Raw genomic sequence first — 19,634 nt, 5'->3', positions numbered from 1 at the left:
GCTCCTCTTTCATGCCGTGGCTGGAAGAGCTGGAGCTGAACAGAGTGGAGGGTTCTACACAGTATGGCAATGTTAGAAAACTCACTGCTGAGCAGAACACTCAGCCTTTTCCCAAACTTCCAGCTGGATCCCTCTGAGCAGCTTGTGCCTAAGAGAGCAAGCGATTCCTCCACCCCCACATGGCAGCCATGAGAAAGCGCTTGGTGGAAGGGCAAAAGAGCATGATACATCATAAATATCAGTGCCTGGCCCCTTGCCAGTCCCAGGGAGAGAAATCATCTCAGCCATTAATCTGTGTGTGCAAGCCGCATCTGGCAAAGTGATGCTTAATGTCACCCATGCTCACTTACATCTCAGTGTTGCAGTTCATGCTTGCTTTAACAAAAAATCTTTAAAATTTCAAAAAAATATAGCAGAAAGAATACTTGGCGCTTTCTGGCTCTGATTTCTTAGTGAGTGTTTCCTGGGGGAAGCATAGGGCACAGCATGGACCAGTGTGCTGGGGTGAGCCAAACATGGGAAGCCTCTAATGAGGGGCAGGATGGAGAACCCGGGGTGTTTGTGTAAATAAACTGTGTGTCTCCATGCTGGGCTTCTTGTGGCACTGGCATCCCTGCCTGGCACTGCAGCTGTGCTCAGCTCAGCTTCCTGCTCAGCTGAGGTTTCTGGGGACAGCTGGCTGGGCAGCATGCTCTGGGTTGCAGAGGGACCCCCAGAGCCTTTCACCCACTGAGGTGCTGGGGCAGGCAGGGCTGGGATTGGAACTTCCTCCAAGCTCAGCTTTCATTCTCCACTGTGATTAATTGCAGTTGCTGCTCATGTGGAATTTTAGAGAACAATCGGATGACGTGTCTCACAGTTGATTTAATTGAAACCTCATGAGGTATCATACAGCTGCTGTGCACCAGGGTGAGTGGTGCTGGGATGCCCCTGGGAATCCTAACCCCCCTTCCCAGCCTCAGCAGTACCTTGTAGGGCTCAGGCTCCCCACATTTCTCTGGAGCTGAGCTTGTGCTGTGAGTCCAAGCTCTTCTTGTCCTGGAGTTTTGTGACCAGTCTGGCTATTCTCAGGTGTGGTAATGTTCAAATTTTGGGGGTTTACCCCACTGTAGTTTGGGCCACTGGGGAGGTTTGGTGCATTTGGGATACATGTCTTATTCCTCATTGCAGAAATCTACTGCTTGCGTTGCACTGGCCATTTCTGAGGCAGTTCAGAAGGCTGGGGGAAATTGCTTTCAGGTCAAGACCTGCTTTAGCCTGTGGTGAATTACTGTGCCTGGCGTTTAAATCTTTGCAAACAGAGGATTATGGTGATGGTAAATACTAGGTAGGCCTGAGGATTGCCATACTGACAGCTGAAGGGAGCATGGCCTTTTCCTTTAGCAGATAGAGCGTGATGGATGTTAAAAAAATAAATTGAGATACAGCCAAAGTTGTAGCTTAGACACTATTTCTCCTTGATTTATATTTCTGCTTGGGTGCTTCACAGTGTAAGCAGTATATTTCTTGCTTAACCTCACAGGGTCTTTTTGTTCTTAAATGAGGACAATGTGGTAGGTATGATCAATTGCCAAGAGTCCCAGATTAGTGCAAGATCTGCAAAAAATTCAGAGCTGCTGTACAGCCCAGCATCTGCTTGAAACACAAACACCAAACAATGAATGCTTTTGAAAATGCAAATCTGCACTCCTGTGCTTGGGGATAACTGCTGGTGCCTGGCTGTTCTTGGTGCCTCTGGGTCTCTAGTCCCATGGTGGCTTGGGGCTGAAAACAGAGCAATTGCTTCCTGCTCTCAGCAGCCAGGAGTAGCCAGCAGCCTGTCCCGAGCATGACAGGGTGACAGGACGAGGAACCATGGTGGCACTGCCCCAGCAACACCAGCCTGATGGGAAGCCCTGCCTGTAGGCACAGCAGGGGCAGGCAGGGCTTGTCCTCCTGCCTGCAGGTACTGGGCAGGAGGAAGGATGAGGCTTGGTTTGCTAATTACTCTGTAAGTGGTGGTGACAGGCAGGTCTGGCCTGCAGGGAGCTGTAAGGGCACCTGTGCATGATGAGTGGGACCAAAACAGGTTGACACAGACTTAAAATCCAATTATTGCTGACTGCTAAGCAACCTGGCCAATTTGCTCTTGGCTTTTATAACACATATAAATAGAGAGGGCATTACATAATGCCCTGGGGATGGCTCCACTTTCATTCCCTGAGAAGGGCTGAGCTGACCTGGCCAGAAGATGACCATGGCTTTGCTTGTGGCTGGGAGATCCTATCTGATGGCTTGATCTCTTGTAGTGTTTGCACTTGCTGCATTGCATTTGGCCTGCTGCAATCCATGCGGCATCCCCAGATCCAGCTGGGACATGCAGTCTTGTCAAGGCACATCTGGACACTCTCCCAAGTAGCATCTCCATCTTTCAGTCCTGTGTGTTGTAGAGGAGACTGAGACAAATTCGGCCAGGGGCTTGACTCTGACTTCAGGCCCAGCCTTGAGAATGATGTCCCCCAGCCTTTCCTTGCTCTTGATGTCTCATTGCAAGTGGAAGATACTTCCGTGTCTTCACAACCCTCCTCGTCTCTGAGAGGGTACCACCAGCAATAATAAAGTCTTCCAAGCTGGTGCAGATCACCAGCAGTTCTGTGCAGGCAGAGGGCTGTAATCTCTTCCTCAGGAAAACCCATGGCAAGCTGCTAGGAGCTAATGGGTTTGTGCAGGTGATAATGGAGGTGTCATGTGGCAAACTGATGTTGTCTGTGATGGGAATTGCTTTGGTATCTCAGGCCAGAGATGGATGCTCTCTGGGCTGGAGGTGGGAAACACTCATGGACTTGGTAGCTGAAAGTAAATGTGAGACTTTGTGTGGCTGGCACCACAGAAGCACTTCCAGAAGGGGAGAGAGGCTGGGTTGAAGCTACCTCTTTCTTTTGTCTGTTATATGGAAAACCAGTCTTTTGGAAGAAAGGAGGGAGTGGATAGAAGCAGGGGGTCACCAGAAATTATTTGTGAAGTAAACACACAGTGGTAAGTTCTTCATGATGGTTGAAGTTTGTTTGCTTCATGCAGAGGTTGCAGCTGGATTGTGTTTGCTCTGAGTTGGTCGGGTCTTGCCCATGGAGCAGACTGCACCAAATCCTCATTGGGTTCAGTTCCTCCAGTAGCTGCTGGTAATCATGGGTTCCAGTTTTATCTTGTATTGCTGACTTTTCCTCTTTGTGCTTTCAGAAATAACACGGATCATCCAGGTGGACTTGGACCTGAAGTACAAGACCAACATCCGAGACCTGTTTGATGAGTTTGACAACTTCCCAGATGGAGCAGTCATTGGGATTGCCAGGGAAATGCAACCAGTGTACAGGTACAGCCCCCTCCCCGTGAGGACCAGGGAGTGGGCAGCAGGTGGCTGGTGGCTTTTCTTCAACTCAGGTTGCTCTTTGGAAAAAAACCTAGGGAGCAGTGGTCTCCCTGCTTTAATCCCTGCAGGGGGACTTAATCTCAAACTTGTAAATTGGTATGAGCAAAGTGTACAGTATTGCTGTGGTTTGTTTGCTTGTTCTCACATACCCTCACAAGACTTCCAGAGCCAAATTCTTTGATCATTGGTGCCAAAATCCATGCCTGGACTCTAGTACATATAGAGGCATGTTTGCCCAGCCATGCCTGCTGAGGTGCTGTAATTGTTTGTGTGTTGGCACTCGGAAGTTTTGGCTGGGAGTATTGCAGAGAGTAGGGATTGAGTTTGGGCAGCAATGAGGTTCTGGGTCCCTGGAGTGTCAGTGCACTTTCTGCTTCCCCCAGGGAAGGCTGAATGGGCAATTCTTGCTGACCTGGGCTTGCAAGCATGAAGGTGGCCTCATGGTCTCTTGCTCTTCAGCCACTGCTGACTGTGCTGGAAACCACTCACAAAGGGGCGGCCCAGTCCATCCCACTCATGGACCACTGGTGGGATTCAGGGACACAGATATTTCCAGGTGCTTAGAGAAATTGGTTTAGTTTAGCCTGCATTGTTCCAAGGATGTACCTCAGATTTTCTTTTAGTCCAGAGTAAATCAGATAATTATCCCAGAATGCCTTAAAGGATCTCAGCAGAGCTGAGTTTGAGCATCTGAGATGGCTTATCCAGATTTTCCAATCCTAATGGAAAAGTTCTTGGAGAAAGAAAAAAGTGTAAGAGGTCAGTAAGTCTTTTCCTTCCCTACTGGAAGCCTACTTCACTACTGAGCCTCCTAAGACATGACCAGCAGCACTCCTGGGCAAAGACTGAGCTGCAAAGATCTGGACCAGCCTTTCTTGCTGCTTGTACATCCAGATGGGAAGAGAGTAGAGACAGAGAGAGGCTCATCAAAAGGGAACTGATGGTCATTAATCATCATCAATTGCTTCCTGGAAGCCTAAACCATATGAGAGAATGTGATTTCCAAACTACAGAAGTCACCACTATTCCTGAGATGGAAAAAAGACATCTCTCTGTCAGGGGCATAAGTGTTGCCTCTCTCCTGATTTGTACTCTTGGCAGGACGAGCTGGGACTAGAGGGACACGGATGCTAAGGTCTTGTCTCCATAGGGTGGCATCATGATCAGAGTAGAGGGCTCCTGTATCTGCTTTGGGTATCCTGACAGGATTTTGGTGCCCAGAATGGTAAATCCAGCCCCAGTTAATCATATCCAATTGTTAGAGCTTAAAAGGGGGTGGCGGGAAGTGCTGCAGCCAAGAGCAGCCATGGGGCTGTGGGACTGTGGCCTCGGTCACATCCCTGTTGTTAGCGGTGCAGCCTGGAACGGGGTAAATCAAGCCTTCCTTTGCCTGCAATTAGTGCAGGGTGGAATCACTTTGTTTTTGTCTCTGCAGGGTTTTGCATTGCTTCAGTGCATAACTAGGGAGTGGGGATGGTGATCTGCTGCCTGGACGTGTTTTGTGGGACCAGGCATGCCTGGAGAGGACTGAATTAGAGTTTGGGGTGCTCTGCTGGAGAGCCTTTCAGCATGGCAGGGGACAAGGCACAGGATCGTGGGGCTGAGCACTGAATACCTGACCCAAGCCATGGCTTCCTGCCACCCGCAGTGGGGACAAACATGCCAAGCAATAATAGCCCTCACAGGCTGCGTTTTTGGGCTGAACTTTCTGTTGTTGTACTTTTGACATTCTGGGTCACTTTGGGCTATGTTGTGCTTTTCTTCTTGTGTTGTTTTGATCTTCATATGAAAACAAGTTCCTGATCCTTCTTGTTGCCAGATCACCCGTTGTGGGCCGAGCTGTGCAAACTCCAGCCTGCCCTCCTGCCAAGCCCTGCACCCTGCGAGGCTCACACCTCGCTGCTAAAAGGGTGTCCAGACACAAATATGAGCTGACAAAGCATGGGTGTCTTTGTAAAAAAAAAAAAAATCTTTACTATTTTTATACTTTTAGAAAGATAAAAACATGTTGTAGGTATGAAATAAGAGGTGTCAGCTCCAGCCGTATTGTTTGCCTTGTGTGTAGGCTTGAAGCATCAGTTGGGAAGATGGTTGTGGGGAGAGAGGAGGATTACAGGGCGACTGTGGGGTCTCTGTGTTGCCACTTATGTTTTCCTCACCATTTCACACAGCTCTCTGCAGCACTAGCTGTGCCCCAAAACATCAGAGGACCTGGAACAAGTTAGCAGAGGTTTCCTGAGCTTGCTCATGGAGCTGTGGACTCGATTCCCTGGGGCAGGGTAAGCCAGTAGCCAGAAGGGGTCTGGGTGCCATCTTTCCTGCTGTGTAGCAATGGGAAGGATGGATGGAAATCAAGCCATATCTGTTTCCATCAACTGCCTATTGCCTGCCTGGCTATGGGCTGCACTTTCTAGGCACAGGTTGGGCCTGCAGAAGGCTCAAGCTGCTGCACTGGTGCAATGAGCAGCGCTGGGCACAGACATTAACAGGAAACAGAGGAGTAAGAGAACAGCAAATCGGAAACATCCCGGAGCCTGTCTGCATATCCTGAAGGTAGGGGAAACCTCCAGACAGCAAAACAGGATGGCACGGGAGTGTTTCCACTCACTTGACTCATGCTGAAACAATGCCCGGCCACTGTTTGTCTTGGACAAACACATTTCTCTGAGCCACAGGATCTCCCAGCCCTCCTGCTAGGTCATTGCTGGGATTTAACTGTTGCACAGTCTGGGGTAGGCCTGTCCTTCAAGGCCACTCAGGGTGAGTTGGAGTGGCCTGTGGAGAGCAGTAGCTCCTGCTGAAGCTGGACATGGATCACCCTGCAGTGTCTGGCAGGGAGTCCTGGATGAAGAGGGGGAGATGGCAGGAGCCCATGTCATGTGCAGGAAGTGGTCTGAGGTCCGAGGCCTTCGGCATCATGTTTCCGTCTCTCCAGCCATGGCAGGGAAAAGAGGCACCCTGTCCATTGGTCAGGCATGTTGTCCTTCCTTTGGCTTTTGGATCTAATGTGGGACATGGGCTACGGTCAACACCTCTGTGGATAGGGTTGCAGGCAGAGCTTCATCCCACAAGAAACTGCCCCCAAGGTGGAGTTGTTGAGGATACTGGTACTGCAGCAGCCTCCTAGATGCTTGTGAGCTTTCCATGGCAGCACTGGGCTCCCCCTGCCAGGCTGTTGTTTGAATACTGGCCTGCAGAAGGGCCTCTTCCCAGGCTGACTTATGCCTGCTCATGTGCCTGCAGAAGGTTCACACTGTGGCCAAGATCAGGAGTTCTGGCTTCAGTGGGAGTGATTTTGATGTAAAGATTAGACTTTGCATCTGAAGTTTGCATCATCCAAAAGGCTTTCCATGCAAGGAGGTGCTTCTTCAGAGTTAGAACCTTAATCAAAAGTCCTGTTGCCCCTGCAGTATTTCAGCTGCTCAGTTGTGCTGGCCAGTCTTGCTCACCAGGCTATATAGACTGAGTGATAGTGGTCTGTATAAATATTTATGTTGCACTGAGCCTTCCGTGCCAGATCTTGGTCAAATTGAGAAGTCCAGGCTCTCTGGTGCTCTTGAGCCCTGCTAGGAAACATGCATAGAAGCACTACAGATCCAGGCTTCATGGGAGTGACCAGATGGGGAGCCAAGTCACTGTCCCTGGGGAGTGTGGGGGTACATGCCCTGCAGAGCAGCTCAGCTCTGCTCCCAGCAGTGTAGGTGTGCCATGGCTGGTGCTGGGAGCACAGCCTGCTGCCTCTCAGCCTGCTGGCCAGGTGTGAGCAGTGGGGCTGTACCTGGGGCACAGCGGGGTCTCCATCAGGGCATGACAGTGACATCCTTACATCAGGGCAGCCCAGACCTACCTGTGCCTCCCTGCCAGCCTGGCTTGGCTCAGTACTTGTTCCCAGACACGGGAGCTCAGTGCTTCCAGGTGCCAAAGGGATAGGACTCCTCATTTCAAAGCAGCCCTGTGTTTGGGAGGAACAGAGTGGGGAAATACTGTGGCACTCCCCAAAATGTCCTGAAAGCTCTCAGATTACTAAAGGCAGAGCTTAACCCCTATTCTTACTGTGTTTCCTGGTTACAGATCCCTCTGGTCACACTGGTGGCATGTGAGAGGAAGTGGAGCAGTGGTATTGATTGCACAGCTGCTCTCAGCAGCCTTGACCTGAGCCTGGGCCCGTGTGCCACGCTGTGCTCCCTGCTCCCATCCCCACAACCGTCCCAGCCTCTTCTCTGCCTACACACTGCTGCTGCTGGTACTGGTACTGGCATTGCCAATGGCAGTGGACTCTGGTGCCCACCAGTGTGCCAGCACCACCTGGGGCCCTCAGCACTGCCCCCATCATGCTCCCCTTGGAGGTGTTCTTGGGAAGGAATGGTCTATTGGCAACAGGGAGGACCTAATCCACAGATCCTCAGATGGATGCTTTTACATCCTCCAGGTAGGAGGAAGAGACCTGCTGTGAAGATGGGCCTCGGGAAAAGTCCCAGAGCTTCACAGGTCCAGGAATGTACACAGCTGAGGCTGGAAGGGTGGCTGCTGCCTCCACTTCTGCTGTTGGGTGAGATCTTTACTGCTGTCCCCTGTGTCAAGAAGCTATTTAAAGCTTGAGAAATCTTGGGAATCCGCAGTGTTGGAAATGATAAAAGTTTGTCTGGTAGGAAAGGATATCTACATCAAAGGGGCAACTACAGACTACAAAGGGCCAACACTTGGGTCCCTGTGTGGCTGCAAGGCCATTGGCCTTTGCCTCTGCCTAAAACTTAGGGAGAACTCAAACAAGACATTATTTTGTAGAAAGGAAAAGCTTTGTTTCTGCTTCTACTCATGTGGGCGCTGCTGTAAGTGTGCTGTGTGTTCAGTGACATGCATTTTGTTTGTTTAAGAGCTGCTAAAATAACCCAGAGAAGGCCATTAATGGGTGGAAGCAGGACTGTGCAGCTCCGGACGTGGGGACGCGGCACTTGCAGCGCTGGGCGTTTGCTGGGAGCTCAGCGACACTGGTGCTAAGTCACTTTGTCAGATGTTTGGAAGAGGAAAGGAGTTATCCTAGGCTGTGAGCAGGCTAATGCTAAATCCATAGCCAAGCCAGGCTGTCAGAGAGTCTGGGCTGAGACGGTACATTCTGTACCTTCTCTTGGGATCTAAAAAAAACCCCAAAGTACGGCTGACTTGCTCCTTGCAAGCAATGAGCAGCTGGATTCCCTGGCTGAGGCAGCCATGGTGGTTGTAAGATATAGCGCTGCAGGTGGGCTGCTACCTGTAATGGAGCTTTTCAGTCCTCCTGTCTGAGTTTTCCTGGTTTGATGGACTTCTGCGGCAGGTGACTCTGACTTGGAGGCTTTACTCTTTTTCCAAGGGCTTTTGCCCTGAGGAAGCAGGGAGCTGGGTTCCACAAAGGGCTGTGTTCCCCAGGCCCCTCTGGAGTAAATGCAGGAGAATTTGTGCCTGCCATTTGTGTCATTGTCAGTGCTCCCTGCCCACAGTCCTGCAAGCCCCAACCCCTGAGTGCTTTGGATTTTAAACCGTTTCAAGACTTTGACTTGATTTGTAGCAAGTGCTACAAATTTGTAGCAAGTGCTACAGTTCTAGGAATTGTCTGGCAGTGGCTGCCAAGAAGCAGCCAAAATTACAGAGCAAACAGGACCTGCAAGGAACAGGAAGCTGAATTAATTTCAGGAATTCAGCTTTACCTCTGATTTTAAAAATTACCCAAGAAGGTCAAGAGTTGTGTAATTTACAACTATGAATATTATTTATATATAGGACCTGTCCAATTTATTCCTACTATGATGCAAACTTGAAATGTCATTTAAAAGCAATGAATAAATTGGACGAGATCTGACAACCACAACTGTGCTTTGATTATCACAAACAGTATTAATAATGTTAAGCAGTAGGTGAGCTTCTGTGATGGGAGAGCATCTCCCCTGTGCCCAAGAGTCCCATTGGCAGGCAAGGGTGTCCCAGAGCAGACAGCCTGTGCTTCCAAGGCAGGCAGGAGAACACTGCCAGAGTAGAGTTTTTTCAGAGTTGTTAATAGAAATCTGCCATTTTAGCAGTAATTAGGCCCACAGTAGTTCTAGAGCGTCCCTGTGGATGAGTTGCCCCCCTTCCTGTACTGGTGCTGATAGAGGATGGTCTGACACACACAGGTCATTGCTCTGCACTGCCACCAGTGCCACAAGTGTTTGATCTATAGAGGGAGGGAAACTGATGTCACCCAAACAGGGATTTATGGTCCCACCTCTATTTGGAGGATGACTTTAGCACCAGCGTGGGCTGTACAAGTGTTTGGTGGTGAGGAGGGCCACCCTTGAAAATCTGTCCCAAAGAAAGATTTTGCTCACAAGCTGTGTTCACAAGTTGTCATTTGTCATCTCTTTAAGAGTTCCCATTTTTGGACTAAGTCCACACAGAAATGTCATCAGTGAGAATCAATTTGCTGCTCTAAATACAAGCCTTTTAAAAGTTTGGCATGCATGCTGTGGTAGAGACCAGCACTGTACAGACATAATTTGTGCATTACGTGAGAAGTTTATTAAGGAATTAGTGATGTCCTCATTGAAGAGGTCAATCTGTTGCTTCATCAGTGTTTTCCATGCCTGAGTTGGACCTTTACCCTGAACCCATCAGAGAAGGGTAAGGTGGTCCTGGTGTGCCAACACATCCTACCCTTTGTTCTGGGATTGGAAATTGGTGTTGTTTTGCCCCAGGGTGACATTTTCTGCCTGCAGGGCAAGGGGTACTGCTGTGTTGGTGATGCCACTGCACTTCGGGTACTCCTGAGGTGGTGCTCCTGAGAAGCTGGAGCTGGGATTTCCTGGATTGCACAAGCTGTTCCTAAGGGGCTGTGGAGTGGGCTGGTACTGAACCCGCTGCCCTGGCTCCTTAAGGGGTTTAGCAATTGCACATGGAAAATAAGCAATTAGCAACAAGAGCTGCTTTGTTGCAAAGCCACTGAGCTCACCAGGCTTGAGGTCCGGCTGCCCGGGCAGGGGGAGGGAACTTGGTTGGGTGCTGCTCCGGGTGCAGCCCCGAGTGGTTGCCTCCCTTTGTGCGGCAGAAACTTGGAAGGGCCCACTTTCATTGTAGCAATATCTTTTGGAGGTGGGAGGAGAGGGAGGAAGGGGAGCTGGCCTTTTCCTGAGGGTTTATCTCAGTTGAATACAGTGATGGTAAGGGGCTGACAGCTGCCTTGCCACAGTGAGGATTAGCCAAGAGGGGAAGGGTGCAGGGAAATTTCTTGTCTGTGCTCTTACTTTGTGCTAAGGGTGATGGGGGAAAGCCACCATCACGCCCTGAATGAACCATGCCCTCATTCTCATCACTCTCCCCTCCCCCGCTGCCCACACCCTGGCAGGACAGAAGCTGCTATCAGGGTCTCCCCTTTGCTCTCTCCCATTTCGTCCACATCCCATGTCCCCATGACACTGCATACTTCACATTGGGCATCCCATCCCATCCCATCCCATCCCATCCCATCCCATCCCATCCCATCCCATCCCATCCCATCCCATCCCATCCCATCCCATCCCATCCCATCCCATCCCATCCCATCCCATCCCATCCACTTCTTTGACTAGCTCTCTGGGACCCTGCAGGTCCCAAGCACCACCCGGTGGGCAGCTCAGCCAGGGATTGCTTGGTGGGACCACAGTCAGGTGCTGTGTCCTCCTGCCACCCCAGGGGGGTCCTGGCAGCGCATGGAGCAGGGAGCAAGGTGCACTTGTGCCTCACTGCTCGCTGCACAGAAGCATTAGTGTTTGCCAGCTGGGCACATGCCTGCAGCTGGGGATAACGCTGGCAGCCATCTGTGTTCTGGCTCAGGAACTGAACATCATATTTAGAGGTATGAGAGCGTGCACTTGTTGTTTTAGTTGGTGTTTGGGCTGGCTGGGCTGTTGTCAGAGTGGCTCAGAGAGGTATCGCTGGCAGCCCGTGCTTCCCTTCTGCTCCAGGAGCCTCATGTGTGGCTGGATGGGGCTCAAGGTGTCCCAGCCCCTGACCCCTGTGAGAGAGGTTTGCTGACAAAACATATCCTCAGTACTGGCCTGCTGCTGCTACCCATTCTGGTCTCCCAGACATCTGCCCAAACTGGCAGCCCTTGGAAAGAGGTATGAGCAAATCCCTGAGCTCCAGCAAGGAGCTCATTCTTTCTGGGATGCTTATTACATCCAGACTCTTGTAGATTTCCTATTTTTTGGCTTTATCCCATGACTGTTTCTCCTTTGGTGAGGGAGAGGCCATGCAGTCTTCCTCCCTTGGTACCATGCTGTGTAGGCTCATGCAGTGCACACTGGCTGCACCCTGCATCCTTCCAGGAGCATCCTCTAATCACAGCCACCCTGGGTCTGGCCTGGTATCTAGTTTCACTTCATGTCTTTTTGACCTGGTTCCTTGATTCCCCAGATGCCTGTGGGGGGAGGCTTTCTTGGAGATGTGGATGCCTGGGGAAGGTCCACAGCCTCAGCAGCAAGCCCAGTGGCAGCTGCACAGCTGGTGTGGCAGGGTTACAGCCTCTTGAACATCAGATGGGTATAGGCACACAAGTCCAGTCTGCTGCTTGTGGGGCAAGTGCTTTGAGCTTGCTGCTGGTCTCCCAGCTGGCAGTAACCCCTGTATCTTGCCTTTCCTGCCAGCTTGGGCACACAGCTGCTTTTACCAGAGGTTTCCGGCTCAATCCCATTAAGTTGTCCCATAACCCAGAGCTGAAGTAAATGAGTGGAAATTCACAGATTTGGACGAAGTCTTTCCCCCATTTGTTTGTCCATTGCTGCACATGAAAACAAGAGAAGGCCCTGCAGAATACAGCTGGTGGGTGGAGTGGTCCTTCTGCCCTGGCAGCTGTCCCCAGCGAGGCGTTTGGAAGGAACGATGGCAGCTTAGTGAGCTGGGGCTCGTGACCGCCGGGCTGTGAGACAGGGGAGGTGCGGCTGCAGCGCCCTGTGCTGGGCCAGCAAGGGAAGTCCTGCTGGAAGCAGAGTTTTTTATCTGGGCTGCCTGGGCCTGGCGTTTGAATGCTTGGAAATGCTCTTCTCCAGATGTTTCCTAGCACACGCCGGCTCTGTTTATAAACAGCTCCTCAAAGCAAAGCCTGCTGGGGCTGCAGGCAGGCAGGCCCCGCACGGCTCCCCTGCATCATGGCACGGGGTCTGAGGGCACAGGTCACCTCTGTCCCCTCCCATCTAGATGGGTTGGAACAGTTAGCAAAAGCTCCAAAAGCCTCCTCTTCCTTTCTTCTCCCTTTCTCCTGGCTAACAGCTTCCTGCCCCAGTGTATCCTGGTGGTGCCGGCATCTCTGGGCTGCCTTCCTGCCCAGGCTTCTACTGCTGGGGGCACAGAGAGCAGGGCACACTGCCCTGCCCAAAGTGCCTGTTCCCATTGAGATCCTAGCCACTCTAGGAGCTTGGGTCAGGGAGACATTTCCACTGCATCCACTTGGGGTTCAGTTCTCTGATGATTGACTCAAGGGCACATCCTGAAAGCATGCTCATCCAGCCCCTGGAGTTTTCCCCTTATGTTTTGCCAAAATTTGAGTTGGGTGCCAAAGGGCGATGTCAAGCAGGACAGAGTGGAGTGGGTGCAGGCTGTGTCAGCTGTTTGGCTGGTTGTTGTGCTTTGCCAGCCCCATCTCCTCTGAACAGAACAATGCTCATGCTCGTCAATTCTTCCACTTCAACTGGGTGGAGGTGCCTTTCAGACATGCTATTCTCTGTTCTGGCCCCTACAGGACAGCACCAAAACCCCCTCGAAAGACAAAAGCCAAGAAAAATCCTGTCTAAACAGCTGTTGCCAGTGACCCTGCCAGGATACCTTTCCCTTGGTTGGCCTGTGCCCAGCTGGTTCCCAAATCATCGGCACTGCAGAGCCACCTGCAGCTCATCACATCCTGGATCTCACCTCAGCATTGCTCCCTGCGGATGGCCCTGCCCTCCCTGCCAGCCCCACACCCCGCACAGGCTGGAGGAGGACAGCCCTGTCACGGCCAGTGCTGGGAGGAAGGGCTGAACAATTGCTGCTTGTCAGTCTGCCTCCTCTTCCTGTAGAAAAGGGCACAGTATCAGCCATCCACGAGTCATCTGGGGAGCGGCATTGCTGGAAAGTTGAGTCATGTGATACAGATTTGCTTTAGCCCCACCATGGCCTGGGTGCTTGCAATTTTTTAATCCTGGCTGCTTGCAGTGGCTGTAATATTGTCCCTTAGCTTGGGCAACATGTGTTTGGAGGTAAGAATGTGAAAGGAATTGGCTTCACTGCTGTGGAGCTGGAAATGTGCTCCCCTCTGTGGCACTGCTTACCCTCTCGGTCCTGCCAGCTTCCAGCATAACACTGTGGGCAGGGGGATGGCTTTCTCGGCACTGCTGGGGAGAAGCAGAGAGCAGAAGATGCAGAGGTGAGCTTGAGCCACTCCTGGATCTGAGCACTTCAGGAGGCTGATTGGTACATGGCTAGGACTTGTCTTCGCAGGTTGAACTTCTCTCTAATGCTGCATGGAGAATGTTCCTTTTCTAAGGAGTAACCCATCCATGAGTTGTCTTTGCCTGTCCTCAAGATACAGCTGCTATTTACGGAGGCAGAAGCCTTTATCCTTTCCCCACCCTTTAGATCCAGCGAGCACTGCTGCCCATGAGCTCTGATGAGGCAGCTCATCCTCCACCCCTCTTCCCTGGGAAGCATGGATACGACTGCTTCAAGACTGAGCCCTCCTTCCATGGAAAACTGGCAGTCAGAAAAACCTTTTCTGTTCTGAATCAGGTGAAAGGGAGTGGTATAAAGACTCTTAATGAAATGGGAAATATCAGTGCTTTAATGGAAAGTTTTAAGGAAGTGACGCTGCATGATGCTTGGGGTTCTCCAGATCAGGAAATAAAAAAGATATTCACAGCTGACATCATTAATAGAACCACATTTTCTGCTGGGATAATTCTGCTGGTGGCTGTTGAATCCTGGCAGTCACCTTGATCCCGAGCACAGGCCAGAAGGATGAATTTGATAGTCTGATCTCTGTACAGGCTGTAAGAGTTCCTGGGCAAGTGGGAGCCTGACACAGCTTAGAAGAAAAATTTAAATTTAAATGCTTGCACTGAGAGCATTGCCTCTGGAGCTGTCCCAGGAGCAAGTGTCCCTTCATCTTTCTTACATCTGAGGGAGTCCAGCTTCAGCTTCCAAGCATGGGACCACTTTAAACATTTGGGTGCCAAATCTACCAACAAGCTCTTGTTAACTTAAGCTGCATGGAGACTTGGATGGTGTCTGACAGATTTGAAGAAGAACCAGTGGCAGTCTTGGCTTACTCTTTCTAACAGTGTTTCTCCTTGACATCTTCACAGCAAGGTGTAAAAAAACCCCTAACTTTACCTTAAGTGTGAGGGCTGGAAGGAGAGAGTAGTGCTGGCAGCCCTGGGCTGTGAGATGGTGGTGGGGGTCACAGGTCCCTCCTGCTCTCCTCTGAAACCACAGGCTCAGATTGCTCTCAGGTGCTCAGCTTTGCAGCAGAGGGATACTGTTTGAGGGAAGAAGACACTCAGACTGAATGGGAGCAATTTTGGGGGGCAGACCCAGTGGTGTGGGGAATAGTATGGCATTAATTCAATTCCTGCAGGTGGTAGCAGCCTGTGTATGTGTGGTGAGGTATATTCTCTGATGCAGGACTGAGAAAGAAGACAAATTTCTGGGCTGCTTGCTTAGGTTATTGAAATTAGGACACTTCTGGTGGTTCACCCAAAGCACTGGGGATATGGTTTTGTCTCTGCACAACTGTGTGAGCAGTCATACGATCTTGTGTCCTCTTGGCTCACCAGAATGATGCTGGTAGAAACAAAAAGGGCTTTAGGAGATGGTAAGCAGCATGGTTTGAAGTCTGGGCAATATCCTGTGCAGGGGGATGGAGAATAAGGCAGCCTGTGAAGCACTGGCTGTTCTGAGAGGCTCGGTGCTTCCAGACAGAAGACAAGCATGGTGAGATCCCTTGGGTGGGTGGTAGATCCTGTGCTGTGATCCTGACCTGCCCAGACTTGAGGTAGCTGCTGTTCAGGCTGCATTTCCTGACATCCCTGTGCCTGTTCTTCCTCTCTTTCCAGGCACACCTTCTGGCAGTATCGCCGTGAGAACCCCCAAACCAAAGTGGGGGAGCCCCCTCCTGATGGGCTGCCAGGCTTCAACAGTGGTGTCCTGCTCCTGAACCTGGAAGCCATGAGGCAATCCAAGCTCTACAACCAGCTGCTGGAGCCCACCATGGTGCAGAAGCTGACAGAGAAGTACCACTTCAAGGGCCACCTTGGGGACCAGGATTTCTTCACTATGGTGGGGATGGAGTATCCGGAGCTTTTCCATGTGCTTGACTGTACGTGGAACCGGCAGCTTTGCACATGGTGGAGGGACCATGGATACAGTGATGTGTTTGACCAGTACTTCCAGTGTGAGGGGGAGGTCAGAATTTACCATGGAAACTGCAACACCCCAATCCCTGAAGACTAAGGCACCCACTGCCCCCAGGAGCAGCTCTGACTGCAGCAAGACCTGCAAGGCCATAGTGGCTGCACTATCAGTCCCTCAGGAAGAGTGACCAGCTCTGATCCAGCATAATCCAGGGGAATCCAGGGATCTCAAGAGCATTCAGTATCCTACTGCCTGTAGCCTCACCCTCCAAGAGAAAGGGCAGTTCAGCTGTTGGAACAGGACATCCACAGCCACTATATCAGGGCTCAGCTCCTGGCTCTGCTTGATAAAATCCATAGTGCCCATCTGTGCCTCAGCTGCTGAGGCATGGGGACAGTAGAGGGGCCATCAGAGACTGCTGCTTTTACACTAGGCTGGGTTCCTGGGTGCTGTGCTGCTTTGCCTTATCTGATGGTCAGCAGGAGTCCCGAGAGCAGTTGGGTTTCCTTTGTCATTCCTTGATGGCCCATTTTTGCACCTCATGCAGAGAATTGGTCTGGTCGCTCCAGAGAGCAGACACTCCTCAGGTCATCTTCCTTTTGAAGCATTCCAGAAAGGCAAGAAGGCTTTAAAGACTGAAAAGCTTCAAATTGGGTTACTTACAAACAAAAAATGAATGCTAGATAAGCTTTCAAGCCTTCTGTTAGTTCTTCTTAGCAATAAAAGCTTTCTGCCCTATGTTGTCCTAGAAGTGTTCAGTGAGTGTGTAGCAATAGATTCATTTTTCTAGCTTTGCCTTTAACCTTTCATACGAGAATAAAGCTGCAGATGTCAGACACACTTGGCTGTTTTTCTGTGGCACAACTGAAGTCCTGTGCAATAGGAGATTTCCTGCTCTTATCATGATTAAAAAGTAGCTGATGTGTATCTGCTGGGCAGTTGAGTGTGGTGCCCCACATAGCTTATCCCACATCTGTCCCATGTGAGTGATGCAAATAGACTAGCTGGATTTTTAAAGATCATCGCCACTGGAGGCAGGTTTGGAAGGAGCTGGGAACTGCCTGTGCTGTGAATGAGTGAGCTGCAGGCTGAGCACGCTGTTCCTTGAATAAATGCTGCCTTGGTGGGCCCTGCACCGGGTCTGTGTCAGGGACTGCACGGCTCATTAACCACCACCAGCCCAGCCCAGCTTGTTTTATACCCCATGAGTGCATCTGTGTGATGTGCACATGAAAGAGAGAGGCGTGGGCACCTGATTGTGGTTTAGCCTAATAACAACACACCATATGTGCCAGGAGTGTCCTGGGCTTCTTCCCTTGTGCCCATGAATGAACTTACTGTGGGAGAGGCTCTCTTCCCTCAAGCTGATGTGCAACGCAGCAGGCTGGGGTATGGGCTGCATCCTGAACCCTGCCTTCTCTGATGTGCTGAACCAATCCATTTCCAAATAGCACAAAACTTTGTCTTTAAGTATTTTGTCCTCTCCAGGGAAGGAACAGCAAAAAGGTGATTAAAAGTGAGAAAAGACACAGTGCCCTGCTGTGTTAGACTCACATTTTCACCAAAAAACAAGGTAATCCAGCCTCATTGTGCAAGGCAAGGCAGCCAGCCTTGCTGGAGGCTGCAGCGGGGCAGGATTTGGAGCAGGTTATGCACTGTGATGATGCACCCTGAAGGATGAGGAGGATTACTGGTGTTTACTGGTCAGGTCTCACTGGTGGCACCAGTAAGACAAGGGGCTTCATATGCCAAGGCAGGACCTTGCCATCAGTTTGGAAATGGCTATGCTGGAAATACAGGCCAGGCTGCTTGTGTCACCAGCACTGGGGAGGAGTGGGATGATGAGCAAACGTGACTTTTACTGGGCACTGAGCAGCTCTGGGGTGGCTGCAGGTATTGGGGCTGGCCCAAAAGCACCATGATGGGTGCTGCAGGGTGACAACTTGGGAGACAGGGCTGTGTGGAGCCAGGTGCCCTCCCTGCCCTGCAATCATTCCTGGAGCTGTGCCAGGCCTTGTGCCCCCTCTACCTGCAGCCAGGGAATGCTCTCCATAGGGTTGGGAGCATTTCTCCCTCTCTGTGGAGTCCCAGAGTCTGTGTAGGGGAACACCTACATGTGGCTACTATGGCCCTAAGGCTGAAACCTTTTGCTTAGCTATTTTTCAAAAAACTTTTTTTTGTTCAAAATCACAGTCCACTGGGAAACTCGCTGCATTGTTGTTTTTTGGTTTTTTTTCAGCTAAGAAAAGCATAGCTAAATGAAACATTTAATTGAACTTTATTGGTTTTCCCCAGGCAGCGCAGAGAGGCCCCTGGCACAGCATCCCCCTCAGCAGTCACGGCCCCGTCCCGACCCGTGCGGTCCCCGGGGCCGTGACTGAGCAGCAAGGACCGCACCGTGCTATTTATAGACCCCGCACGTAGCTCCCTGTGTAATTATGTCCCCTTCATGCCCTGCTGATTGCAGGCACTAATGAGCTCAGCTGCAGAGAGCGCCGTGGCAGCCTGGGGCTGACTCGTGGGGCTGCCGGCTCAGCCTTTTCAAAGGGTGCTCCTTTGGGGCAGAAGCAGAAGAGCTCACTGTGCATCCCTGAGGGCACTGCCTGTCCAGGAGCGCTCACCCCACAGGCAGCTCCTGTACTAAGTGTCCGGTCGGCATTTCCTTCAGTTCCTGGAAGAATGGGGACTCTCTTTCCCAACCCTTCTTTGCCCTCCTGCACCCTCCTGCTGCAGCCCATCCTCAGCCAGGTGTTGCTCCAGGCACACAAGTTCAGACCCGAGCATCCCCTCGTGGCCCTGTCATGCTGGGCCAAGGCCAACACAACCAGCACTTAGCAGCTGCCAGCACAATCATGGTGAAAGATGCCCAGAAACCATTCAAGAGCACCAGTTTGCCCCTGGGCACTGGGGATTTGCAGCAGCACTGGGACTGACAGGCAGCTCCTGGTCTCCAGAGGACTTGCACCGTGTCCTTGGGCCAGCACTGGTGCCCTGCCTAGCAAAGGGCATCTACAGACTCCAAAGCCTGGTTATGGGCTGGTTGGAGCCCCTCTGGAGATGCAGCAGGCTAAAGGCAGCCCTTGGTGAGTGGCAAGTGTGGGCATGCTTCTGTGGCACACAGCAATGTGGGGACACAGCTGTGGGGAGTGGGAGACCAGTCCCACCAGCACAGGCTGGTGGTGAGGGATGGGGCACATTGCACACATGGGAGAGCTTCAGTGATCTCTGCAAGGACGTGGTGGAATTTATCTTAAGGTTACTCAGCCCGGAGCTCCTCTATCACAGATACCTGCTCCTTGTCTTCTCACCTGCTTGCTCACAGCAAAGTGCTGCTCATGTCAAGAGTCCCATGTTTTTCCTGGGTGGAGAAGGAGATGGGAGAGCAAAGGGGTCTCCTTTTTAGATCAGCCTGTGGAAAAAATAGCTCTGTAGCTTAAACTTTAGGGGGGAAATCAGTTTCTTATGCCATTCAGCGTTCATGAGACATTATACGTAGAGAAAACAGTATTCATGATTTTCTGCCCAGCTTTGCTTCCAGCCTTGTGCTGGAGCGGCATGAGATTTTTGGTCTCCTCTCCTGCATTTCATAACACCATCAAGTGTTTATTCTCTTACTCATTTGTACTTATTTCCCATCTGAAATAATCAATTGTTGGTATAAACTCACCTAGGGAGCAATTACTATGAGCCTAACCCAAACACGCACTGGGGTGCTCCATTAAGCAATATCACTGCCCTCCCTCTCGGCTGATCCCAGAGGATACAATATTTACTTTTCAGCTGTGCTATTCATACCAAGAGCACTTCTGTCAGCCTGCCAAGAATAACACAAAGCCTAACAACGGGCTTCAGCGCTAAG

At 51.1% G+C, this 19,634-nt stretch overlaps 1 protein-coding gene across 2 annotated transcripts in view; it reads left to right on the top strand.

Annotated features, from left to right (window-relative positions):
- The window catches only part of XXYLT1 (xyloside xylosyltransferase 1), a 33,308-nt gene extending 16,697 nt beyond the window's left edge, over nucleotides 1-16,611 (top strand). For both annotated transcript variants that reach the window (XM_062499337.1, XM_062499338.1), the window contains exons 3-4: nucleotides 3,217-3,349; nucleotides 15,478-16,611. In XM_062499337.1, coding sequence (XP_062355321.1) covers nucleotides 3,217-3,349; nucleotides 15,478-15,874 — 530 coding nt within the window. In that variant the 3' untranslated portion in view covers nucleotides 15,875-16,611. The remainder of the gene's footprint in view (nucleotides 1-3,216; nucleotides 3,350-15,477) is intronic.
- The last annotated feature ends 3,023 nt before the right edge of the window (nucleotides 16,612-19,634 follow it).

This window comes from Cinclus cinclus, chromosome 10, assembly GCF_963662255.1.
Source record: "Cinclus cinclus chromosome 10, bCinCin1.1, whole genome shotgun sequence".
Lineage (NCBI taxonomy): Eukaryota > Metazoa > Chordata > Aves > Passeriformes > Cinclidae > Cinclus > Cinclus cinclus.
Note: the sequence above shows the minus strand (reverse complement) of the source record. Positions and strands in the feature narration are given on the sequence as shown.